Genomic DNA, 27,181 nt, shown 5'->3' on the forward strand with positions numbered 1-27,181 from the left:
ACCCCCTAACCTCCCCACCGAATTGCTGTCATCCTGCTCTCTACCTATGTGTCTGTCACTATTTTGCTACTTAGTTCAGTTTGTTCATTAGATTCCACATATAACTGAAATTTTATGGTATTTGTCTTTCCATGACTGGCTTATTGCACTTAGCATAATGTTCTCCAGGTTTATTCATGCTGTTGCACATGCTAAAATTTTCTTTTTTTATGGCAGAGTAGTATTCCATTGTGTAAATGTCCTATAGTTGTTTTATTCACTAATCTACTTATGGACACGGGCTGTTTCATATTCTGCTAATTGTAAATAACACTGCAGTGAACATAGGGGTGCTTACTTTCTTTTGAATTAGTGTTTTGGGTTTCTTCAGGTATATGCCAAGCAGTGGAATCACTAGGTCAAAAGGCAGATCCATTTTTAATTTTTTGAGGTATCTCCATACTGCTTTTCACAATGGCTACACCAGTCTGCATTCCCAGCAACAGCGCAAAAGGGTTCCCCTTTCTCCACATCCTCACCGGCATTTGTTGTTTGTTGATTTACTAATGATAGTCATTCTGACAGGTGTGAGATGGTGTCTCATTGTAGTTTTAATTTGCATTTTTCTCATGATTAGTGACGTTGAGCATCTTTTCATATGTGTATTGGCCATGTGTATATTTTGTTTGGAGAAATGTCTATTCAGGTCCTTTGAAAATTTTTTATTTGGATTGTTTGTTTTGTGGTGTTGTTTGGTAAGATCTTTATAAATTTTGAATATTAACCCCCTACCAGATGTATTGGAGAAATTGTTCTGCCCCCATCGGTTGTCTTTTGTTGATGGTCTCCTTTGCTGTGCAAAAACTTTTTAGTTTGGTGTAGTCCCATTTGTTTTATTTTTCTTTTGTTTTCCTTGCCTGGGGAGATATATCAGATAAAATATAGCTATGAACAATGTTTGAGATTTTACTGCCTATGTTTTCTTCTAGGATTTTAATGGTTTTGAGTCTAACATTTAAGCCTGTAATCCATTTTGAATTTATTCTTGTGTATGGTGCAATAAGGTGGTCTAATTTAATTTTTCTGTACATATCTGTCCAATTTTCCCAACAACATTTACTGAATAAACCATCATTAGTCCATTAACTGTATGTGCTTACTTCCTCTGTCATATATTAATTGGCTATAAAGGTGTGGGTTTATTTCTGGGTTCATATTCCATCCCATTGATATGGGTTTTTTTTTGTGCCAGTACCATGCTGTTTTGATTACTATGGCGTTAAGAGTCTAGTTTGATATTAGGCAATGTGATTCCTCCAATTTTTTTCTTCTTTCTTGGATCACTGTTCCTATGCAGGGCCTTTTGTGATTCCTTATAAATGTTTGAAATATTTGTTCCAGTTCTGTGAAATATGACATTGGAATCTTGATAGAAATTGCATTGAATCTATAGATTGCTTTGGGTAGCTTGGACATTTTAATGATGTTAGTTCTTCCTATCTATGAACACAGTATGCTTCTACTTATTTGTATCTTCTTTAATTTCTTTGAGGACAGGTCTTTTACATCCTTGGCTAGATTTATTCTTAGGTATTTTATTCTTTTTTGAAGCAATTGTGAACGGGATATTTTTCCTAATTTCCCTTTCTGTTAGTTTATTATTGGCATATAAAAATGCAACTGATTTCTGGATATCAATTTTGTATCCTGCTACTTCACTGAATTCATTTTTCAGTTCTCACAGTTTCTTGGTGGACTCTTTGGGATTCTCTATGTACACTATCATGTCATCTACAGTTTTGCTTCTTCCTTTCCAATTTAGATGCCTTTTATTTCTTCTTCTTCTATTGCTGTGGCTAGCACTACCAGTACTATGTTGAATATGAGAGGTAAAAGAGGACATCCCTGTCTTGTTCCTCATCTTAAGGGCAATGCTTGTAGTTTTGGCCCATTGATTATGATGCTGGCAATGGATTTGTCATATATGGCCTTTATTATGTTTAGGTATGTTTCCCCGATTTCCACTTTGTTGAGAGTTTTTATCATAAATGGGTGCTGGATTTTATCAAAAGCTGTTTCTGCATCTATTGATATGATCATGTGGTTTTTATCCTTCATTTTGTTGATGTGGTGAGTAATATTTATGGATTTGCAAATGTTGTACCAACCTTGCATTCCTGGAATAAATCCCATGTGATCATGGTGATCTTTTTGATGTATTGCTGTATTGGTTTGCTAACATTTTGTTGAGGATTTTAGCATGTATGTTCATTAGGGATATGGCCTATAATTTTCTTTCATTGTAGTGTCTTTATCTGGTTTTGGAATTAGGATAATGATGGCCTAAAAAAATGATGTTGGAAGTGTTCCCTCCTCTTGAATTTGTTTGGAGTAGTTTGAGAAGGGTAGGTGTAATTTCTTCTGAGAATGTTTGGTAAAATTCACCTGTGAAGCCATCTGGCCCAGTGCTTTTTTGGGGGGGAGGTTTTTTTGATGACTGCTTCAATTTCACTAGGTGTAATCTGCCTATTCAGATTCTCTGATTCTTCCTGATTGAGTTTTGGAAGATTGTATGTTTCTAGGAATCTATCCATTTTGTCCAGGTTGTCCAGTTTTTTTGGCATATAATTGTCCATAATATTTTCTTAAAATCCTTTGTATTTCTTTGGTGTCAGTTGTTATCTCTCCTCTCTCATTTCTGATTTCATTTATTTGGGTCCTCTCTGGCTTTTCTTGATGAGTCTGGTTAAAGGTTTGTCAATCTTGTTTATCTTTTCAAAGAACCAGCTCTTGGATTCATTTATCTTTTGAATCATTTTTTAAGACTCTATTTTGTTTATTTCTGCTATGATCTTTATTATTTCCATCCTTCTACTTACTTTGATCTTTGTTTGTTGTTCTTTTTCAAGTTAGTTAAGTGTAAAGTTAGATAGTTTATTTGAGTTTTTCTTGTTTCTTGAGATAGTATGCCTGTAGTGCTATGAATTTCCCTCTCAGAACTGCTTTCCTTGTGTCCCACAGATTTTGGATTGTTGTGTTCTCATTTTCATTTGTTTTAAGTTATCTTTTGATTTCTTCCTTGATCTCATTGTTGACTCATTCATTGTTTAATAACATGTTATTTAGCTTCCATGTCTTTGGGTGTTTACCAGATTTTTTCTTGTGATTGATTTCTAGTTTCATAACATTGTGGTCATAGAAAATGCCTGATATGATTTCAATCTTTTAAAATTTATTGTGACTTATATTGTGCCCTAATATGTGGTCTATCTTAGAAAACATTCCATGTGCACTTGAAAAGAATGTATATCCTGTTCCTTTGGGGCGAAACGACCTGAAAATATCAATTAAATACATTTGATCTAGTGTGTCAGTTAAGACCAGAGTCTCCTTTTGATTTTCTGTCTAGAAAATCTATCCATTGAAGTCAAAATCCTCTTCTATAACTGTATTTTCTGTGAATCTCTCCTTTTATGTCCATTAAGATTTACTTTACATATGTAGGTGCCCCTAGTTAGGTGTGTGAATGTTTACTAGGATTATATCTGCTTGTTGTATTGTTCCCTTTATCACTATATAGTGTGCTTCTTTGTCTTTTACTGTAGCTTTGCTTTCAAAGTCTAATTTGTGAGATATAAAATAAATATTGCTACTCCAGCATTTTCTTTCCTTTCCATTTGCATGAAATCTTTTTCTATCCCTTTCCTTTAATCTATGTGATCTTTCATTCGAGGTGATCTCTTAGAGACAGCTTATATATAGGTTTTATTTTCTTATCCATTCAGCTACCCTATGTCTTTTAATTGGAGCCTTTAAGCCATTTACATTAAAAGTGATTATTGATAGGTACATATTTATTGCCATTTTAAAACTATTTTCCTGTTTTTTTTCTTTTTCTTCTTCTTAAAGCAAGCCCTTTAATATTTGTTGCAGTACTGAGTTTGTGTTAACAAACTCCTTTATCGTTTTCTTGTCTGGGTAGCTCTTTTACTGCTACTTCAATTTTAAATGATAGCTTTACTGGGTAAAGTAGCCTTCATGGTAGGTCCTTGCTTTTTATCACTTTGCATATTTCATGCCAAACCCTTCTGGCCTGAAAATTTCTGTTGAGAAATCAGTTGAGTTTAATGGGACCTTTCTTGTCAGTAACTAACAGCTTTACTCTTGTGGCTTTTAAGATTCTCTCCTTTTCTTTAAGCCTTGCATTTAAATTATGATGTGTCTTGGTGTGGGCCTCTTTGGGTCCATCTTGTTTGAGACTCTATGTACTTCCCCTATTTATGTGTCTTTTTCCATCATCAGGTTAGGGAATTGTTGGATCACTATTTCTTCAAATGGGTTCTCAATCCCTGACTCATTCTCTTCTCCTTCTGGTCTCCCACGATGTGGATGTTGACTTGGGTATTTTTCCTAACTTGTCTTCCAAATCCATGATTTGATCCTTTGCTTCATCTAACCTACTGTTTATTCCTTACAGAAATTGCTTATTTCAGTCATTGCATTTTTTATTGCTTCAAGATTTCAATATTTTATATTTATTTTTAATCATATATTATTGATTATGCTATTACAGTTGTCCTGATTTTTCCTCTTTTCCTCTCTCCACCCTGCATGACCCACTCCCTCAGGCAATCCCCAAACCATTGTTAATATCCATGGGTCATGCGTATAAGTTCTTTGGCCACTCCATTTACTATACTGTACTTTATATCCTCATGGCTATTCTGTAACTACGTATTTGTACTTCTTAATACCCTCACCTCTGCACCCATTCCCCCATGACCCCTTTTATCAGGTAACTATAAAAACACTCTCCATATCCATGAGTCTGTCTCTATTCTTCTTGTTTGCCTAGTTTGTTTTTTAGATTTAATTGTTGATGGATATGTATTTTTGCCATCTTATTGTTCATGGTTTTGATCTTCTTTTTCTTAAATAAGTCCATTAACACTTCATATAATAATGGTTAGGTGAAGATGAACTCCTTTAGTTTTCTCTTGTCTGGAAAGCTCTTTATCTGCCCTTCCATTCTAAATGATAACTTTGTTGGGTAGAATAATCTCAGCTGTAGGTCACTGCTTTTCATAGACTTTGGATATTTCTTGCCATTCCCTTCTAGCCTGCAAAGTTCCATTTGAGAAATCAGCTGACAGTTTTACGGGAACTCCCCTGTAGATAACAAACTATTTTTTTCTTGCTGTTTTAAGAGTCTCTATCTGTAACATTTAGCATTTTAATTATGATGTGTCTTGCAGTGGGCCTCTTTGCATCCATCGTGTTTGGGCCTCTCAGTGCTTCCTGGACTTACATGTCTATTTCCTTCACCAAATTAGAGAAGTTTTCTCTCATTGCTTTCAAATAGATTTCCAATATCTTGCTCTATCTCTTCTCTTTCTGGCACCCCTATGATGCAAATGTTGGGCCTCTTGAAGTTCTTCCAGAGGCTGATTATATGATCCTCATTTTTTTGGATTCTTTTTTCTTCTTGTTGTTCTGATTGGTTGTGTTTTGCCTCCTTATGTTCTAAATTATTGATTTGATTCTCAGCTTTATCCATTCTACTGTTGTTTCCCTGTAAATTGTTCTTTATTTCAATTAGTGAATCCTTAGTTTCTGATTGGATTTTTTTTTTTATGCTGTTGATGTCCTCACTAAATTCCTGAGCATCCTTATAACCAGTGTTTTGAACTCTACATCTGATAGATTGCTTATCATCATTTTGTTTAGCTCTTCTTCTGGAGTTTTGATCTGTTCTTTCATTTGGGCCATGTTTCTTTGACTCCTTGCATTGGTATCATCCCTGTATTTGTTTCTATGTATTAGATATAGCTGCTTTGACTCTGTGTATTGGTAGTGAGGCCTAATATAGGAGGTGTCTTGTAGGGTCCAGTGGTACAGCCTCTTCTATCACCCAAGCTGTGTACTTGAGGTGCACCCTTTGTGTGGGCTGAGTCCACCCTCCTCTTGTAGTTGAGTCTTGAACAATGGTAGGGATTACCCAGGCCAGTTAGCTGCAAGGATTATCTGTGACCACTTACCACCAGCCTCTGCACTGCATGGAGGATCAGCTGTGCAGGGGCAGGGTGGTAGTTCTTCAATGTTGTCTGTAGCTGTCCACGGGGTGCTTTGGCTCTGAGGTTTCCCAGGTTGTACAGGCCAAAGTCAGCCCCCACCTGTGTTTTGCTCAGGCCCCCTCTGCATGAGCTATAAAGCAATCTGAGATGGCTGCTTCTTATGCTGGGCTTGGAGATTCTAAGCTGTGAATATAGGGTGGCTGCTGGTAGTGCTGGGCCTGGGGCTTACTGAGGGCAGCTGTTGCTTGTTTGAGAGTATTTAGGAGGTTGTGAAGCATGAGCCAAGACCAGCTATTCATATGGAAAAGCACCTTGGGTAGGCCTGTAAGTTGACTGGCGTGGAGTCTCTGGGGATCTCCAAGATGCGTCAGAGTGTTAGCCAGGTTGATGGAGTAACAGATATGGCACCAGCTGGCTGGCTCTGTGTCTCTGTTGGGGGAGGGTTTAGAAAAGGTAGAATGGCCTCTACTTGCTTTCATGCCAGACATTTCAGTTCCTCCTGGTGTGCCATTGGTGCCTTTCAAGATTCTACTCAAGTGCTGGAGCTCTGAAGGAGTGTGTCTGAGTAGGTGATTTCATGTTGGGTTCTTTAAGAGGAACTGCTTGGGCTCCAGAAATTTCTTCTACCAACTCAATCTTCACTGGTTTCTGCAGTCAGAAGTTGTGGGGACTTACTTTCCTGGCACTGGAACACTGGGTTGGAGAACCTAGTTGGGGCCAGACTCCTCACTCCCTAGATATCCTTCCCAAATTTTTATCCACCACACGTGGGTGTGGGACCAGCCTGTTCCGCATTGCCGCCCAGTCTGGATGGATGTGGTTTCTTTAATTCCATAGTTGTCAGACTTCCATTCAACTCAGTTTCTGACAGTTCTGAATCATGGTTGTTCTATATTTTAGTTGTCATTTTGAAGTGGTTGTGCAAAGATGTGATCCATGTCTGCCTATGCTGCCATCTTGATCCACATTCTTTATTTCTGCCTGGTCCTTTTTTTATCATTTCTGTCTTTTTTCATATGGTTGAGTATCCTTATAATCATTATTCTAACCTCTACATCTGATAAATTGCTTGCCTCCATTTCATTTAGTTCTTTTTCTGGCAGGTTCTATTGTTCTTTCATTTGGGGCCTGTTTCTTTCTCTTCACATTTTATCTGTATTTTTGTATTTGTTTCTATGTGTTAGGTTGATCCACAAAGAGTCTGGTTCAGCCCCGTGTCAGACACTATGTGTGACTGGCTCTGGTCTATCTGTTGGAGCTATCAGTAATCCACATCTTCTGGCTTCCTCTGCTCGGCCTGGTGTTGCAGAAAAGGCCAAGCTGCACTCACAGGCTGGCTTCTACCAGTGCCAGGCCTGGGGGAGGGTCAGCTAAAGCCTCAGAGCTCCCAGAGATCTGCCTTTGCTGTTAGACTTAATCACTGAAATAGCCTCCAGTTGCAGTCAGAAGCCTGGCTTAAGCTCCATGGGTAGAGTGAGATGGATTCCTGCAGGTGAGGCTGTTGCTTCCCCCCAAGCTGATGCTACTTAGAGGGCAGTGCTCTGCCCAACAAAGATGGTTTCTGTAGTATGGGGAATGACTCGGCACCCTGTTGGCTGACCCTTTAGCTCTCTCCCCAGAGCCTCAAACCCCAGTCTCGCTTCATGTGTCTCTAGTCCACTCTTCTCTTCTTCTCCTGGAGACCAGGGTAAGTATGTTCAAATGAAATTTTTCGTGTTGGCCCTTTAAGAAGCTCCCTGCATCTCTAGCTGTCTGTCTCTGTCAGACACAAATCCCTCTGCTTTTCACAGTCCAATGTTATTTGGGGCCCTCTCCAGGTCTGGTGCTCTAGGCTCCAGCTTGGAGTTTAGACTCCACACTTCTCAGGGGTACCCCCAGACCAATGAAATGTCCCTGCAACACTTTAGCTGCCACCTATGGGAGCCCAGCCAGCCCTCTCGTGCCTCCACACTCTTTACCAGTCTTGTGGTGGTGATGTGATTCCTTCTGTAAGTCATTGGTTATAAGACTTCTCCCCAGCTAGTGTTCAGTTGGTTTTTCAGGATAATTTTTCTATAACTTAGTTGTCATTCCAGTTTGATCCTGGGAGGAGGTTAGTGTAGCTTCCACCTACTTCACTGCCATTTGTAGAATCTGGGTTTTACTCTTATTTGCTCTGCAATCTGTGGCCATAAGGAATATCTTTAATCTTAAAACTAATGTAATTTAATTTATGTAGGTAAACCAGTGGGTAAGAAAACAAGTGCAAATTGCTGTCTATATAACCCAGCTTACCCCAGGTAAAGTTGACACATGTTGTGCATCTGTGAGGAAGTATTTACCTCAAGGAAAACCATGTGCAGGACTGGACAGGTGAGAGCACTGTCAGAGGGAGGCCAAGTGCTCTGTCGTGATGGTGTATCTTATAATTCAGTCTTAAGGCTTTAATAAATACTTGCCAACGTCCTGTATCTTATTTGTCCCCAAATTACCCAAAATAAAACACAAAAATATTGAAAAAGATTAAGTTGAAAGTATTTAATCCAAAAACTATGAGACTAAGGGAATCTTTCCAGAATATTACCTACTTCCTGAAAATCATTACTGGGTTTTATATCCCACACATTCTTGGGATACAGTTAGTACTGTGTAGGATTTGCACCCAAGATAAATTCATGAAATAAAACAGAAGGGAGATTTTTAGTAATGCTCTTGACATATTAGTGAAGACGTTCTCAGAGTATGGTCTTGGAACTACTAATCTGCACTAGGATAACAAGTCATATGACAGTGTCTGACTTTCATTTCTGGCATGGATTAATAACTTATTTGTAATAATAAATTAAAGCCAGATGTCATTGAATTAGGGTCTTATGGGGTGTGGTATCATTCCTTCCACTTACTTTGGGCAATTTTGCTTGTTTTGTTTCTTTAAGAACAGAAAGGGAAGGCTAGGGGCATAGGGACTCTGGCTCCTCTCAAGCGAACCATAGGCAGGAATTCATTTACATTGCAGAAGCAGGCAACCTGAGCCAGCAGTAAATTTGTTAATTTACTGTCAAAGTTATGCTCAAGCCTTGTCCCCTGCTATCTGACTCTGGAAGGTGGCACCTGGTTAGGTCACATCACCGCCATGTGGCATGGAAAGGTTTGCTTACTATGTCACCCTGTGAACTGTATATAATTTGATACCATAGGAGAGCAATTACAGCATCATAACCTAGGGGATGCTGTTCTGGGGTTCTCTGAATTAAGAGAGTTTTCATTAACTGAGAACCTACTATGTTCCAGGTGGTCCACACACATACTGTCCACAGTTGACTTCCAGGAAGGTAATCTATCCCCATTTACATTGAGGAAAATGAGTCTCAGGGAAACTCAGTCACTTGGCCGAGGTCTCATAGGTAAATAGCAAAGCAAAGATTTGAACCTTGGTCTACCTGAGCCTGCTGTCTTTTAGTATTAACCTGATTATATTCAAACAAGCAGCTGTCTTAACAATAGAAGCATTAGAGAATTCCAGAAAAGTCAGTATATGTAGTTTCTCTGTAATAGATTGGGTGGAATTTCCCTGATTTTTTACGGTGAGTAGTACTTCATTCTGAAGAATGTGTTCTACTAGAATTTCCTTTGTGGTGCTTAAAAACCTGGCTTAGAAAAATTACTTGATATTGCTGAGGTTCTATCCTCAAGCTAAAGTTAATTTGCACTTGGTGCATCAGGTGATAAAGAGTAAGTAGGTAAAGTCATTAATTATCTCAGAAAAATTGACATCAACATAAAGTTAAAGACTTCTATAGCTAGACTACACTGCCATTTAAGAAGGGATAGCTTGTTAGGGAATTTCTTTCTTACAGCTTTTCTTTTCTTGGGCCATTCTCTCCCTCTGCGCCTATTTCTACCTTTGTCTTTTTTTTTCATGATATTTTTGTCTCTTCCTCTCTTGGCAAAAATACAAACATTTTTATTGCTTTATTTTCTTCAGTTATTGTCCAAACACAACCTTCCTGATATGCCTCATAAATGCATTCCCTTTGCTTTAAAAATATCTATATCTTTTACTAGAAAACGATATAAATAAAATTTAATGAAATACATAGCACACGTAACATAGGCTCATGCACTAGTAGACGATTCAAGTTCCTCCACATGTTAATGACTACATAAGTCAGAGGCTATACTTTTTAGATTTAAAAATGTAGATAAAATGAAGAGTACTTTTGTCTTTTAATATAATCAATATAAATCACTTTCACTATGGTTGATATAAATCTATTGATTACTTTTAATATTTTGGCATATTGTTTTTCCTATAAGTTTTAAGGCAAAGATTTTATCTATTAAATGCCCTTTGGTTCTCCCTGGCACAGAGCCATGTTCAGATTGATGATAATGGAGCTGCTTTCTTTGCTCTTGCAAAGCGATAATTTTAAGCAACCTTTTAAAATAAAATTACATAGAGATTAAGAACCATGTCTAGAATTCAAGTATGACAATCTGAATATATTTTATTGTAATTTTCCTTATCCCATTCTATAAATAGGTAATAAATGTCAAATGCTAAGAATAATCGTTCTGCAATGTTCGGCTCTAGCTCCCTGCCAGAATGTCGTAATACTTTCGATTGTGCACCACATTAGACACTATGTAGGATCAAACAAAGCCTAAAACATGCCATCAAGAGTGAAACTAGCAGTGATATTGAGTCAGAGCTGTCATCTAAATGCTTGGTGTGCCTACAACAGCAGTTTCATGCATTATTTCATTTACTCCTTACAACTTTAAAGGAAGTAGTATTATTATCCTCACTTTATAAATGAAGAAACTGAGGTGTAGAGAATTTAAGTTTCCCTTCTGAGGTCACATAGGCTGTCCCCAAACAGTTCCCAGGCATTGACCACCATGAAATATTATTTCTTCCTTCAAGATTCTGGATACATCTACTAACCAAAGAGAATTTGTGCCCTGGCCAGGTGGCTCAGTTAGTTGGAGCACTGTCCCATGCACCAAAAGGTTGTGGTTCAATGCTCAGTCAGGGCATATACCTAGGTTGTGGGGTGGATCCCGGGTCAGGGCTCGTAAGGGAGGCAGCCAATCAATGTTTCTCTCTCAATTTTTTTTCCCTTCTCTCCCCACCTCCCTCTCTCTAAAATCAGTAAACCTATCCTCAGGTGAGGATTTAAAAAATAATAATTTTAAACAATTTGAACCCTTCTTCCTTGGCTCTGTACAGCATACCATGCACATGATCCCCCACAGGGAACCTGAATACAGATTTTCCTCTCTCGGGAGTTGTGCCCTTCCCAGCTGACAGATGATGAGTCAGATGGTGTGTGTGGGGTACCGAATACGTGCCAATTTGACCACACAGACCTCAAAGATCACTATTTTTGTCTTAAACATCTGACAGTAAGAAGAAGAAATAATAGCTTTATTCACTGAGAGTCAGGCACTTTGCCAACAAAACTTAGTCTTTCAAAGGAAATAAATGAAATTAGTTGAAAGGCATGTTTATACCATATTGAGGTTAATGGATTTGCCAAAAATACATGAAAGGAGTTTTAAAAATCTTTTGTAACTTTGCATTTACCAGAAAAGTTTACCATTTTTAAGGATTCATTTTTACCTCTAAGATTAGGACTGAGGAGAATTATGCCAATAAACTGCTCCCAGCAGCCTCTGAAGTCAATTTCTGTGCTGGCTTGAACAATAATTAAGAATTTTTTTTTTTGCAACCAACAGGCCCATTTATGTTTCTTTACCTACCGCTTCCAAGCCTTTAGAGTAATTCTGACATTGCTGTCAGCCAAGAAAGCCCAGATGGGAAATTATGTGGAGAAAATTTGCCAATTTCCTCCTCACAATCAGCAAAGCTTGTCAGGGGTGAAAACCAAGTAAATATGGTATTTGTTGAGGGTTTAGCAAGAATTTCAGGTAGCAGCAAATAACAATGTGATATCTGGTTTAGAAATGCCTAGCAGTGACCAAATTTGTTCCTGGCCTGGAGAAATTTGTATCTGTAATCTTTATCAAAGTAAACATACTTTACATCAATAGTTCCAAGTATCATTCAAGTTTAAAGTTAAAGAACTGTTTTTACCCATCAATACAATAAAATTTTCCCCTGTTTTTCTAAGCCATGCTAATAAAGGCTTTGGTTTGCAATTCCTGGTATTACTTGTGGATCCTATTTTTACCCAGGGCAGCTGCTAACAATGCCAAAGTCGGTTCCGCAATTCTTGTGCCTTTCCAGCATCCACAGGTCTGCCACATTGCTTATGCTGGATTTCAGGGTGTTCTCATTGACCCTTTTCTCTACCCATTTATTTGTGGTTAGCCCACTTTAGCTTGTCCTACAGTGGTCACATATCCAGCTCAGCAGATGTGGGTTCAGTAAGCAAGTCCTGATAAAAAGGCTGCTTTCCTGAACCTCGGAGAGAGAGGCTGACTCTGGTGACAAGACCTGCAGCCTTAAATGGCATTATAGTGCCTTCATGAGGACATGGGTTTATTCGTAGATGGAAAGCAAAGGAAGGATTCTGCCACTGGAGGGTGGGAAGACTTCTGGGAAAATGACAGAAATGGCATGATCTGACTTGTGTTTTAACAGGATCACATGGGTTTAGGACACTATTGGGATAACTCAGACAAGAGGTGACAGTGGCTTGGACCAAGGTGGGAGCAGGGGAAGAAGTGAGAAGAGGTGGGATTCTGAATTTTAAAATAAAGCTCTATTCTTCTTTGAAAAGCCTTCTAAGATGATGACACAGCCATTCTCAATAACTATTCCAAATGTTAAGTGCCAAGAAATTATTTCTACTGTCTGTTCTCAATTGTCTCTGTGGTTTTCAATTATCACCACATCTCCATCTCCTTGTTTATGTGTAGTGCCTGAGAGAGAGAACAGCTCTCCAAATAGGGTCTTGCTGATCCTAAGTGGAGAATTACCTCACTGTTGCAACATGATAATAAGTTTGTCTTAAACTCTTTCACTTTTCAGTATGTTGGCAGACACAACTCTAGGTCAAATGGAACAATGTCTTATCAGAGGACAGAAATAAGATCACTTCAAATTGTCAAAGCACTTGTATTACAAGAAGCCTCAATACTCCTGAATCATTAAACTTAACAAACATTTAATGAGCTCCTATTATTTACCACGAGTTAGTCATCTAGTGCTGCCCAACTACCCTACAACTTAATGGCTTAAAAACAACACATTTTATTATCTCACAGTTTGTGTGGGTCAGAAAATCAGACATAGTTTAGCTAGGTCCTCTGCTTCAGGATCTCTCACAAGGGTTCAAGGTGTTGACCAGGGCTCAGGGCTGTGGTCTCATCCGAAGGCTGAACTGGAAAAGGATTCCCTTCCAAGCTGATATGGCTGTTGGAAGAATTTGATTCCTTAAGGGCTATTGGACTCAGGGTCTGAGTTTCTTGCCAGCTATTGGCCAGAAGCCACCTTTAATTCCTTGTCACATGAGCCTCTCCAACATAGCAGTTTGCATCATCAAAGCCAACAAAAGAGTCTGCTAGCAAAAGGAAAGTCACAATTTCTTGTAACCTAATTATGGAAGGGATATCCATTACATTTGCTGCATTGTATTGTTGGAAGCAAATCACCAGGTTCTGCCCATACTCAAGGAGAAGGGTTTGCACAAGGACATGAATATCAGTAGAGGAGATCATTAGATGCCAGTTTAAAAGCTGTCTTCCACATACCACTTAATTACTTATGACATGTTGTACATTGTTCTAAGCCTCTTTCCTGAAGTTTCCATGGTGAGGAGGGGCAAAAATTTTTTAAAGTCAGTAAAATGTACACTATGTCTGTTGTTGACAATTACCATTGAGACAAAGCAGGGAACTGTGGTATGATTATTATTATTACCACTTGAAAGCAGGGAGATGTTATTTTAAATACCAAGCCAGAAAGCTCTCATGGTCATCCCAATATATTGATTACACTCCAGATGCTCCACTAACCCCATTTCACCCTACATGCCGACCTCCAGGATTCTAAGCAGGTGGAACAGCATACAGGAAACAAGGGTACCATGACAGGCAGAACACAGTGGTCTGGGCAAGCATGTTTATGTTTAATTCCTAGGAGTGTGACTGTGGACAAGTTCTGCCTCAGTTTCTTCATCTGTAAAATAAGGATAATAATGGTACTTAGCTATAGGGTTCTTGTCAGTTCAATAGTTCCTGCACATTGATACAAAGATAACTAAGATCCCATCAAGAAGAGAAAGCAAAGTTAACAGGAAAATGCATATAAAACAAGGAACTACTAATACCATCTCATTAAAGACCATAGATTCTGAGATATTAAAAGTTAGAAAAAAATCAGCCTGAGTCTTTTTGAAAGTAAATATACTATGAATTAATAAATCATAAATAACAGAGGGTTTGTTAATATTTGGTAGAATTTATCAACAATTCAGTAATTCTGTACCAAAAGGGGCATTATGGGTTAATGGATATCATTTTCCATACGTTTATTTTACTCGACCCAGTTGAAAGCATTTCTACTAATTCAGAAAGCTTTTGGGGCATGCTATTTCTCAGGCATCAATGAATCTGGACATTTTACTTGTTTCTTCTAATTTCCATTTGTGGGAATAGGTTTGTTTCTCTTCACAGGCTTCACTTGCTATATTTATAATGGAATAAAATCTCTTCAGAATATTTCACTAAGGATTAAGAGAAAGGGCAAGTATTATGCCAAAATATAAAATAAACACACTTTGTATTTTTTAAAAGCATGGCTTAAAGAAAAATATAAATAGTAGGAGACAGGTGAGGTGAGCCTCAATTTCCTATTGTAAAAAGCCCCCTGGACTCCTGTTCAGAGGTGTTTTCTGCAGCTGTGGCAGCAGTGGTGCTATTGTTGTTATTGCTGTTTTTGAGGAGTCAGGTCACTGCTGTGCCCTGGGAAGAGTCAAGGAATGATGGAGTATGAACTAAATCACAGGGATTCCAGGAATAAGTGTGTGCTGAGGAGCAGAGGCAACAAGTCGGGAGGACTCTTTCTTGAATTTTAGCATCCAAGGAAAGGAGAAATAAGGTTACAGCTTGAGGGTCACCAAGGTCAAGAGCTTTTGGTTGGTTGGTTGTTCTTTTTTTATGTGGAGAGACCTGAGCTTATTTGTGGGCCTCAGGAGAGGGATAAAACAAAGATGCATCAAAGAGGCAAAAATTAATAGTGAAAACTCCAAGGGAGTATGAAGGGAATGGGAAGAGACACAAATAGAAGGTTTAATTTGTTTTATTTCACTTCAGATTTCTTTTTTTAAAGTCTCCTAGGTGATTCTAATGGACAGGCAGGAGTGAGCCCACCGCCTTACCTGATGACTGAGCCAACTGAGCTGTGTTGCCTCCTGCTCTCCTTGATTCCTCAAAGCTGCCTCAAGGAAGTTCAGCAATGAGTTGCTCCTCTAAGCACCACCAGCCTTTGGTGGGATTTAGAACATGCTAAGGCTGTTCATACCAGTGTTCTTTGGCTTTCGATATCCTTTTCCCCTTTAAGAGCTAAGGCGTCAATCACACAGGTGTAAGAGTGATAAGAGCAAAAGAGACCAAGAGAAGAGGTTGATAATCTGAATATTATTAATTCTTCCAGAGTTGAAGAAAGTTCCTAACAACATCCCTCCAGATATTGTTAAACTTGACTTGTCATACAATAAAATCAACCAACTTCGACCCAAGGAGTTTGAGGATGTTCATATGCTAAAGAAATTAAACCTCAGTAGCAATGGCATTGAATTCATCGATCCTGGTAAGTTCCACAGAATAACTGGTGACAGATGTTGTCTATCCTTTTCCCTTATGGCAACATTTATAGTAAATACAATTAAGTCCAAAAAACTAAATAATAAAATGTTTAAATTTAAATTAAATGTCATGAATTTAGATCTTGTTAATTAGCACTTGTTTAGATTAAATTAGAACTTGTTTAGCCCTCAAAAATATTTGCCAAAATTTTGTTTTACGAAGTATATAATACTATGTTACTAAGCAACAGTTATTTAATTGGTCCAAGTAAAAATGTTTTATAGAATACAATATAAAAGCTGTAAATGTATGGCTAGTGGTCAATAAAATTCTAAACATGTAGTGATTTTTAAAGGGAAACTCAGATTTGGCATTTTCTTGGCTATTCATTAAGTTCCAACTTGTTTAAAGTAGGATTTCAACAACTTATTTAAAGTAAATTTGAAATAATCTGCTAAGCACCAAGTTTATAAATTAAGATAAAATGTGCTTGAATCAGAGCCAATCACATTTTATCTAATCCTAAATCAAGATCAGTTCTTTTTCTGTCCTTCAAATCTCTTCTCCATTTTCTAAGCAAAGCTTCTTGCAAAGAGTGGTAAATTATACACTGGATTTAGAAGAACTGAGAATTACGGCAATATTAATCAGATTTGTAGCATATATAATGTGTGCCTTCACAGTGCTACTTCAATTTGAAAAGTCTTATCTATAAAAAGGATTATTAATACTATTAATAATGCAATGTTAATGTCATAAACATTTTGAGTACAATTGTCTCTTCTACCTTTCTCAATGGTAACTATACCATTAATAGAACATTAAGATTTTAACGTTGCAGAAGTAAAATTTGAAAATAAATGTTCTAGAGCTACACAGGCATATTTAGTATTAATAACATTGTTTCAAAGTATTAAGAAATCATAATTTTAATTTTTTTCCAAGGGACCAGCAATGCGCTGCACTTATACCTTAGTCTATACAGATAGTGTAAGCTTGGCAGTATCTTTAAATTTTGAGGTCAGAGGCAATTTTCATTTCACAGCAAATAAGAATACTACAGAGACACTCTTCTCCCACATAAAACAGTCATCACACTAGAGTGCAGGTCAGCCAGGCCACAGGGAGAAGAATCAGGAGGTGGGGACGCTTTACTACATGAGAACCAAAGACTCTCAAGACAAGCATGCTATGTCACAGGCTCCTTAGGAAGTGACATTTCCTTCAACCTTAGCTAATCGTCCAAAGTGTCCATGCAAACAAGCTTTAGAGCTATCTCTAAAAGAGACTATAACCTTAGTGGCCTAAGTTAAATTTATTAAAGTAGTGAATAATGGTGCAAACAATGTTTAATTATAATAAAACTACATTATGTAAAGAAAACTAGAGAAAAATAAGAGAAGACAATGCAGAGAGATAGGTAATAGTACAAAATGGGTTTATTTTACTTCTAGTGATATTCTCCCCTCATCTTTGATGAAATTCCCATAGTTGTGACAACTCCTTTTCCATCCTTGGGACCTCCTGAAGGCCTTTTGATGTTGTTGACCCAATGTGCTTCCCTTGCTGACACACAATGTAAACTGTTAACAGCAATAGTATTCTTTTTCTCCTGTGTTCAGTTCAGTCCAGGAAATTATTTTCTACATTAACAGATGTATATTGAATGCCTTCCAAATGCCAGCCACTTTTCTTGGTATATCTTCTGGAATAAAGAAGTATCTTAGCACTTTAATAAAAATGACTCAAAGAAGTTTTAAAATAAAAGACTTTTTTCATTTTGGAGCTTTGAGATGAAACACTGCCCAAGTAGGCCTACTTAACAACTTATGCTGGTAGATACACAAATGTAGTAAGATCTGCCAGTCTTTAAAAGGTGTGAATAACAATTTCATAAAATTCCAGATATCATTGCAAAAAATGGGAAAGATGACACCATACTAGGGGTTTTACTCCTTTAAGAAACATGGAAAGTAGACTTTCAAAGTGCTTGGATACATACAGTGCTTTCAAAATAAAATCTAGCAATGTTTATACATGCTTTCGATCTGAAAAGCTGACTTGTTTAAAGAAAAGTAAATTGTTGAGGTCACTGACTCACAAATGTTAGCAAATGGGGGGGCAGGGGATTCAGAATCTTCAGAACTATCTTACGAGAGCTGGCCTTTTGCTCCTCTCCACAGCCTGCCCTCCCCCACCCCATGTCCCCAATTATTTACTTTGCACCAAAACAGGATTCTATTTATGGGGAATTATGGGTTTTGTCTGAGAACAAATGATATAAAAATGTTTGATGGTATTGGTATGAGAACATGTTTTCCAAATTCAAAATAAGGACACTTTATGCTCTAACAACAGTATTTTAAGACAGCAATGAGAAAATGTTTGAAAGAGAAACAAAATATTTGAAATTAGGATTGACCTATAAATTCTGGGGTATCTGGGCAGTCCACATCAACTAAAATAGGGATAATCTAGGTTTGGATTTCTTTACTCTTTAAAAAAACTTTTGTTGTCTTACTTTGTGTTATGTGTTTGATATTTGTTTTAATTATTCACCCTGGTAGAATTAAATACATATGGATTCAAAGCTGATAGCTACCCTAGTTTGCCAAATACAACCAGATGTTTTCAAAATGTTGATAAAATTATTTTGTTTTTGGACTGTACAGGAATATAATTCCCTCTGGAAAAGGCTATTTTCTATACATTTTCAGAGTATACTAATATCCCAGGGATCTGTCAAATCATCGCCAGACACATTTTCATTATTATGCACTGATATTTGAAATATTTTCCTAATTCATGCTTTGTTGTGGCATCTTTCCAATGAGTATAAAAGAATTCACAAGAGCCCAAAATACACGATTTAGAAAGCTAACTTAAAGCTGATTTGGCATATAAAATATTGTGTTCTAGTCAATTTGATAATCAAGGGGAAAGTTTTGTTTGAGTAAAAACATATTTTAGAACTTCACATTCAGATGCATGTACTGTTAGGGAAATATAATTAAAGCCAAAATCTTCTCCCAACACAGAAATCCTCTCCACAAGGATAATAGAGAAAGAAAATGCATTTATTATTGAATAAGCATTACACCAGAATGTGATGCACAGCACAGGCAATCTGCTAAGCGATTGCAAAGACAGAGGAAGATCTCACATTTTACGTAGCCAGGCAGACGCGACCCAAAGCACACACGTTTTCAGGATAAATGATAACTAGCCCTTAAGTAAGAGGATTTGAAAGCACCATTTGTCACACACAGTTCATCCTAACTTTACTTGGTAGTTGAGGTGACCAACTGTGTTAGTGAACTGGCTTTGTTAACAGGAAAACAAACTTTTATCTTTATGACAAGAGGTAGTTTTGCAACTTGGATCAAGGTTCCTACCTTCCTACCGAAACTGGGAGGTAGGGGTGCTATCTTTCTTGATGATTATATTTCAATGAGAGGGCTCTCAGGTCCTTGAGAAAGACATTTCTGGCTCATAAAGCTGACAAAAGGCCTTAAATCTTCTAAAGGACATGTATACATTTCAAAGAGAAGACAAACTACATACAAGTTTTCTAAAGTAAGTACTCTGAGAAAAAGGAGGGGAGGAAAAATCTTTTCCTTTCTTTTCAACAGAGTGAATTAAGTCTCTGATTTTTAATTTATATTTGTCCTTATAAACACCATAGAGTTGCATTTAACCCAATTACTCATTGGTTTATTAAATATTTTCTATTTCTAGCTGCTTTTTTAGGACTCACAAATTTAGAAGAGTTAGATTTATCAAACAACAGTCTGCAAAACTTTGACTACGGAGTATTTGAAGACTTGTATTTTTTGAAACTCCTGTGGCTCAGAGATAACCCTTGGAGATGTGACTACAACATCCACTACCTCTACTACTGGTTAAAGCACCATTACAACGTCCACTATAATGGCCTGGAATGCAAAACGCCTGAAGAATACAAAGGATGGTCTGTAGGAAAATATGTTAGGAGTTACTATGAAGAATGCCCCAAAGACAAATTACCAACATACCCTGAAACATTTGACCAGGACACAGAAGATGATGAATGGGAAAAAATACATAAGGATTACACAACAAAGAAGCAAAGCGTAAGAATCACTCTAGTGGGATAGTAGGATAATTTAGAAATTCTTATAGTTGCAACTAGTTATATATTTGCTACACTGGTGTCAGAAAACCATATGTTTACATTTCGATTTACTGTGTTGCCTATTTATGTAGGGTTATCTAACTAAATAAAGGTTTCTTTAATTATTTTTATTATTATAGTAATTAAGGGAATACTCTCATCCTATTTGCCTGACTATCTGCGGGACAGCCTTGGTGATGAACCCACAGTAGTAACCTGCAGAAGTTGGGTCCTAATGATGGCATTCAAATTTCATAATGTCCTGTATGACTGTTTTTACTGCTTTTCAAAATTATTTTTAAAATGTTCATCTTTACATGCCTTTTGATAGCTGCATGGACATACCTAAACATGATCAAAATGAAAAGATATAAGTGTTTAGTAATAATAAAACATCATTCACTCCCCTCAGTCCCCACCCCCACTTTTTTCAGCATTCAGCTTATGCATTGAATAAAATTCCATTTCTGAATCTTGTGCATTCCTTAATGTGGTTGTGGTAAACCCAAATTCCCAACTACTCTTCATTGATTCTTGTAAAATAGTCAAGTTAGACCTCAAGGAAAATTGTCACAAGCAATAAGTGAAGACTCCGAGAAGTATATTGGAGTCTGGTCAGAAAATGGGACTTTGAGAAGGGGTTGTGACGGAGTGGGTCATGAGCCCCGAAGATGTGTAAGTACTAGTGAACATGAAAACAGAACTGGCTTTTCAACAGCATTCAGACTAGGAAGCCGTTAGTTAGGAGGAAAGGGCCTGAGCCCTTTCTGCTAAATAATATTTTAAGGAGCATAAAACAAGGATGAAATTAGGATTCAGGACATTATTTGGGATGAAGCTGAAACAAAAAAAGGAGGTCATGTCAAAGGAAATGAGGGAGGGGTTGGTACCTAAGAGAAGCCCTATCATTTGGGTTAGCAGGTTAAAATTACCTCACCTAGAGAAACAGATCACCAAGGAGAAAAGAATACCTGGAAACTGACCCCATCAGTTTGCATTTTGATAGTCAGATGTACTATTAGAAAGAAAAATAAAATGAAAGACATATGTACATATCCCTAAAAGTCCCAGTTTTTTCTTTTTATACAGGTTTTTTACACAAAGTTGAATACATTTTTATTTCATATATCAAGGTATTCCTAACAAGTTTATCAACTGGTTTTATTTGATACTTTCACGAATTCCCAAAGCACAAAAAATGGTATAGGACAAATAGTAATGAATGTTTCTTAAGCACCTACTAGATGCAAGACACTGTCTTAAGAGCTTCACACACTCTAATTCATAATAGATTTGTCTGAAGTAGGTAATATTATCTGCCTTTTCTAATGATGAACCCAAGGCTTGGAGTTTAGGTAACGTGAGCAAAGTCACAGTGCTGACAGGTAGCAGAGCACGGATTCAGATTCAGTTAAGCCCTTTCTGCTGTTCAGAGCTACAGAGTGCTCTTCATTATTTTTATTACAGTTTACATTTAATATGACTTTGTATTTGTTTCAGGGATACAATACAGTGGTCAGATACTCATAAACTTCACAAATTGCTCCCCCTGATATTTTCAGCACCCATCTGACACCATGCGTAGTTATTACAATATTATTGACTATACTCTCTATGCTGTACTTCACATCCCTGTAACTATTTTGTAGCTACCAATCTGTACTTCTTAATCCCATCACCTTTTGCACTGAGTTCCTCAACCTCCCTCCCCTCTGGCAACCATCTATCTGTTCTCTGTACCTATGAGTCTATTTCTGCTCTGTTTGTTCATTTATATTGTTCTTTAGGTTCCACATATAAGTAAAATCATGTGGTATTTGTCTTTCTCTGATTTATTTCACTTAGCATAATACCCTCTAGGTTAGGTCCATCCATGCTGTCACAAATGGCAATATTTCATTCTATATTGTGGCCAAGTAATTCTCCATTGTATATAGGTACCATTACATATTTTTTATCCACTTGTCTATTGATAGACACTGGGGCTGCTTCCATATCTTGGCAATTGTAAATAATGCTGCAATTAACATAGGGGCACACATATCTTTTCAAATTAGTGTTTTGGGTTTCTTCAGATACATACCCAGAAGTGGAATCACTGGGTCATAGAACAGTTCCATATTTAATTTTTTGAGTCCCCTCCATACTGTTTCATATAGTGGCTGCACCAATATATAATCCTCCAACAGTGCATGAGGTTTCCCTTTCCTCCACATCCCCGCCAGCACTTGTTGTTTGTTGATTTGTTTATGATAGCCATTCTGACAGGTGTGTAGTGATATCTCATTGTGGTTTTAATTTGCATTTCCCTAATGATTGGGACAGTTCAGCATCTTTTCTTATGTCTATGGGCCATTTGTATGTCCTCTTTGGAGAAGTGTCTATTTAGGTCCTGTGCCCATTTTTAAATAGGATTGTTTGGTATTTTTGGTGTTGAGTTGTATGAGTTCTTCATAAATAGTTGATATTAACCACTTATCAGATGTATCATTGGTGAATATCTTCATTCAGTAGGTTGTCTTTTTGTTTTGTTGTTGTACAAAAAATTTTTAGTTTGACATAGTCCCTTTTATTTATTTATTTTTTGTTTCTCTTGCCTGAGGAGGTATATCAGGAAAATATATTGTGCAGAGCACTCTTGACTATGCTGCCTTGCATCAAACTTTGAGAACCAGGTCCCAAGAGAGGAATAGGTATCTAAAAACACCAATGAAGTCACTTGGCAAGAGAGTTTTTGGCCCAAATCATTTCCATCTGTATTAAGAGGCCAATTTGCTTGTTTTAGAGCTTGGCCTGAGAAGCAGAGTTCAGGTTTGGCACACACCTAGGGCCTACAAAGCTGCTGTCAGGGAATGCAGCTTGGTACATGCCATCTTTGCACTTCCCCTCTGCCTTGCTACAGCCTACTGGTATCTCTCAGAAAAGAGCTTCAACACTACCCTGAAGCCCTATTTTTGCAACAGCTGTCCAGTGGACACTTCCATATTGCCTGACTCTGGTGGCCAGTGGGGCTTACATTTCTGGTCCCACAACTGTATGTATTTGAATACTTGAAAAGTTGCAGCCTGAGGGTCTAACTTCCAATCAGCCTGAATCTAGGTTCTGACTGAGATCCTCCCTTTGAGGATCTGAAAGTCCTGGCACACCCTCGACTACTGGGAGATATTAAAAATATAATAGGCTGCGTGGACAGTCACAAAGGTTTGAGAGACAACAAAGAGATAAGAAAAGGTGAAACACCAAGATTCATTTCCTACACAAAGCCATTCCTTCAAGACTGGGAGAAATGGTTGTTGCATTTAATGCATAGAGACCAACAGAGAGAGAGTCAAAGAAAATAAAGAAACAAAGGAATATGTTCCAAGTTGGGGGTGGGAGGGGGAAGTCAAGATAAAACCTCAGGGAAAAAACCTCAATGAAATGGAGATAAGTAATTTACGTCAAAAAGAATTCAAAGTAATAGTCATAAACATGCTCACTGAACTCAGGGGAAAAGTGATGAACACACTGCAAACTTCAACAAAGAGATAGAGAATATAAGACAGTACCAAACTGAAGTCACACAGCTGAAGAATACCAAACTGAACAGGAAAATACACTAAAGAGTTTTGAAGCAGACTAGATGCAGCAAAAGAAAGCATCAGGGAACTCTAAGGCAAGGCAGTGGTGCTCACCCAATAAGAGCAGTAACAATAAAAAGAATGGAAATAAGTAAAGATAGCTAAGTGACTTATGGGACAACACCAAACACACTGATAATTCACATTATAAGATTTCCAGAAAGAAAAGAGGGAGAAAGGAATAAAAAAATCTATTTGAAGAAATAATGAGTGAAAAATTCCCCAACTGGAAATAGGCATCCCAACCCAGGAAGCTCAGAGAGTTCCAAAGAAAAGAAAAGCAAAGAGATTCACCCTGAGGTACATTATGATTAAAATGTCAAATGTTAAAGACAAGGAGAGAATCTTAAAAGGAGCAAGAGAAAAACAATTTGTCAAGTACAAGGGAACTCCCGTAAGATCATCAGCAGATATTTAAGTAGAAACTTTGCAGGCCACAGGGAGTAACACAGTATATTCAAAATGCTGAAAGAAACAACTTCCAAACAAGAATATGCTACCCAGCCAAGTTATCTTTCAAAATTGAAGAAGAGATAGTTTTCCAGACAAGTAAAAGCTAAAGGAGTTTGTCATCACAAAACTAGCCTTACCCAAAATGTCAAAGAGACTTTAAGCTGAAAAAACAAAGGGTACTAAATAGTAACAAGGGGAGGGTTTCTAGATGGTGGCATAGGAAGGCTTTGAACACACCTCCTCCCATAAACACATCAAATCTATACCTATAGATAGAGCGATTCCCCCTGAAGAATTACTGAGAACTGACTGAAGAATTCTGTGTGCACACACAGACAAAATAAGAGAGAGACCACATAGAAACAGGTAGGAGAGATGGAGTTGGAAACACAGTAATGTGGGAATCCCACCCGCAACACAGAGACCTATAGTTAGGAGGAATCACTGAGGGGCCTATGCCAACTTGCTCACCCTGGGGAATAGAGAAAAAACAGTGGTTTAAAGGCACTTAGAAGGCATGGGAAGGAAATCCATTTATTAACCCTAGAACACCTGCTAAATGGTAGAGGCACTGCAGGAACTCTCTCCAGTGTTGCCATTTGTTACACTTCCCAATGTCTTGATCAATCAAGCAGGAGCATAATCCAGGCACTCTAGCCAGCCAACCAAGGGTGCCCCAGTGCACCCCAAGACCCAAGCCCACACCAGCTCCATGGTGTGTCCCCAGGACTCCCCTTGGCTTGCACCTGTTCTAGCTACAGCTCTCACCACAGCCCAGCTTGTCCCCAGGCCTTCCCATAGACCACAGGTGACAAACACATGACCCGCAGGCTGAATCTGGCCCTCCACCTTATTTTATCTGGCCCAACATCTTGTTTCTACCTGGTAGCAGCGCTGAGCTCCTTGCCCCTAGTTAAGGAGTAATTACATTTATACAGTCCTAAAATTACATTTGGCCCTTTGAAGGCAAGCACGAGGCTGACATGGCCCCTGGTGAAAATGAGTTTTACACCCGTGCCATAGACCATGCCCCCTTCAACTATAACTCTGAGCCTTACTGTGGCTTGCCCCCAGGACTCCCTGTGGTTCACACCCATTTCAGCTAAAGCTCTACACCCCAGTGAAGCTTGCTTCCAGGACTTCTCATGGCCCAAGTATGCTCCATCTACAACTCCAGCTATCCTGCCAACATGGCTCCAGAGCAGTTTGCTCCTATGACTCTCCATGGCCTACACATACTCCTGCTCAAGCTCCAACCAGCCTGCCAAGATGGATCCAGTTCAGCCTGCCCCTGGCTCTTCTTGCAGCCCACCTCAGTCCACCCCCAGCTCCAGGTGGCCTGCAAAAGACCCCTGCCACATGGAACCTATAAAGAAGCTCCTACACAAGGCCACTCCCTCAAGATTGGGAATGGTTGCTGCTTTGCCAAATTCATAGAAAGGAAAACAGCCAAAATAAAGAGATAAAGAAACATGTTCCAAATGAAAGAATACGCTCCAAATTAAAGAACAGGACAGAACCCCAGACAAGAACTAAATGAAATGGAGGTAAGTAATTACATGACAAAGAGTTCAAACAATGGTTATAAAGACACTCAAGGAATATGGGGGAAATAGATGAACTTAGTGAGAACTTCAACATAGAAAAAATATTTTTTTAAATCCATAACTGAAAAATACAGTAACTAAAATGAAAATAATACACTAGAGGGAATCAACAACTGATGCAGAAGAACAAGTCTGTGAGTTGGAAGACAAGGTAGTGGAACTCATCCAATTGGAACAGCAAAGAAAATTAATAATGAGGTTAGATTAAGGGACCTCTGGGATAATATCAAGCATACCAACATTCACAGGGAGGAAAGAAAGAGAAAGAAAACCTATTTGAAAAATTAATGGCTGAAAACTTCCCTAACTTGGTAAGGAAATAGACACACAAGTCCAGAAAGTATAGAGAGACCCAAACAAGAAAACCCAAAGAGGTCCACACCAAGATACACCTTAGCTGAAATGCCAAAGTTTAAAGACAAAGACAGAACGTTAAAAACAGCAGAAGAAAAGCAGCTAATCACAAACAAGAGATCCTCCATAAAACTTATCAGCTGCCTTTTCAGCAGAGACTTTGTAGGACAGAAAGGAGTGGCATGATATATTCATAGTAATGAAAGGGTGAAAACCCACAATCAAGTCTTTTGTAAGCAGAAAAGAAAAGGCAAAAACTAAAAATATAGGAAATATAGGAAAAATATGTAGGAAAGAAAAAAATAGCACTGATAAAGGCAAACAGTAAAAATAGTAGATCAAACAATTATAAAGCTGTTATGAAGGTTAAAACACAAATGTAGTAAGAGCATGTGTAACTACAGTAATAAATTAAGGGTTACACTTAGATGGCACAACATGTAAAATGTATAAACATAAACATCAGCTTGTGAGTAAGAAGTGTAGTGTTGTAGAATGTGTCCAAACACAAATGACTTTAAATTAAAAAACTGCAATAAAGATAGCTTCTTATACAGGGTCTGGCACAAATAATATCCATTTTTATTACAAAATCTTTTATTACAAAATCACGAGCATGTAAATTTTACAGAATTTACAATTCTGTAAAACAATATCACACTCAAGCACACCATATGACATTTTAGGTGAAATGTTCAAATTAAAACTATAAATTATTACACACATATTATTGCCCTACCAGCCACACTCAAGCAGGCGTTACTTCTGCTGGACCCTGTATAAATCTTGTGGTAACCACAAAGCAAAAACTTATAATAGAATAATAGATACATAAAAAATAGAGAAAAAAGAACCCAAGTAAATCACTTAAAAAGTCATAAGTGTAAAACATTAGAGAGCAAGAGAAGAAGAAAGGAACAGAGAACTACAAAAACAACCAGAAAATAATTAATAAAATGACAATAACAACATACTTATTCATTATAATTTTAAATGCTCCAATCAAAAGATACAGGATGAGGAAGAGGTTTAAGGGGGATAAATGGTAATGGGAAGAATACAATAAAAAAAGACACAGGATGGGTGAATGCATAAAAAAATGCAAGGACCAGGCATACACTGCCTGCAAGAGACTGACTTCAGATTGAAAGACACACACAGACTGAAAGCAAAAAGTTGAAAAAC

General features: G+C 37.8%; 2 protein-coding genes across 3 annotated transcripts in view; one reads left to right on the plus strand and one right to left on the minus strand.

Annotated features, from left to right (window-relative positions):
• Nucleotides 1-20,589, plus strand: part of LRRC17 (leucine rich repeat containing 17) — a 46,938-nt gene extending 26,349 nt beyond the window's left edge. Inside the window, exons 3-4 of the mRNA XM_024557477.3 lie at nt 15,658-15,813; nt 19,548-20,589. Coding sequence (XP_024413245.2) covers nt 15,658-15,813; nt 19,548-19,945 — 554 coding nt within the window. The 3' untranslated portion in view covers nt 19,946-20,589. The remainder of the gene's footprint in view (nt 1-15,657; nt 15,814-19,547) is intronic.
• Nucleotides 1-27,181, minus strand: part of FBXL13 (F-box and leucine rich repeat protein 13) — a 287,440-nt gene that overhangs the window by 140,041 nt on the left and 120,218 nt on the right. The gene's annotated exons all lie outside the window — the stretch shown is intronic.

This window comes from Desmodus rotundus, chromosome 6 (genome assembly GCF_022682495.2).
Source record: "Desmodus rotundus isolate HL8 chromosome 6, HLdesRot8A.1, whole genome shotgun sequence".
Lineage (NCBI taxonomy): Eukaryota > Metazoa > Chordata > Mammalia > Chiroptera > Phyllostomidae > Desmodus > Desmodus rotundus.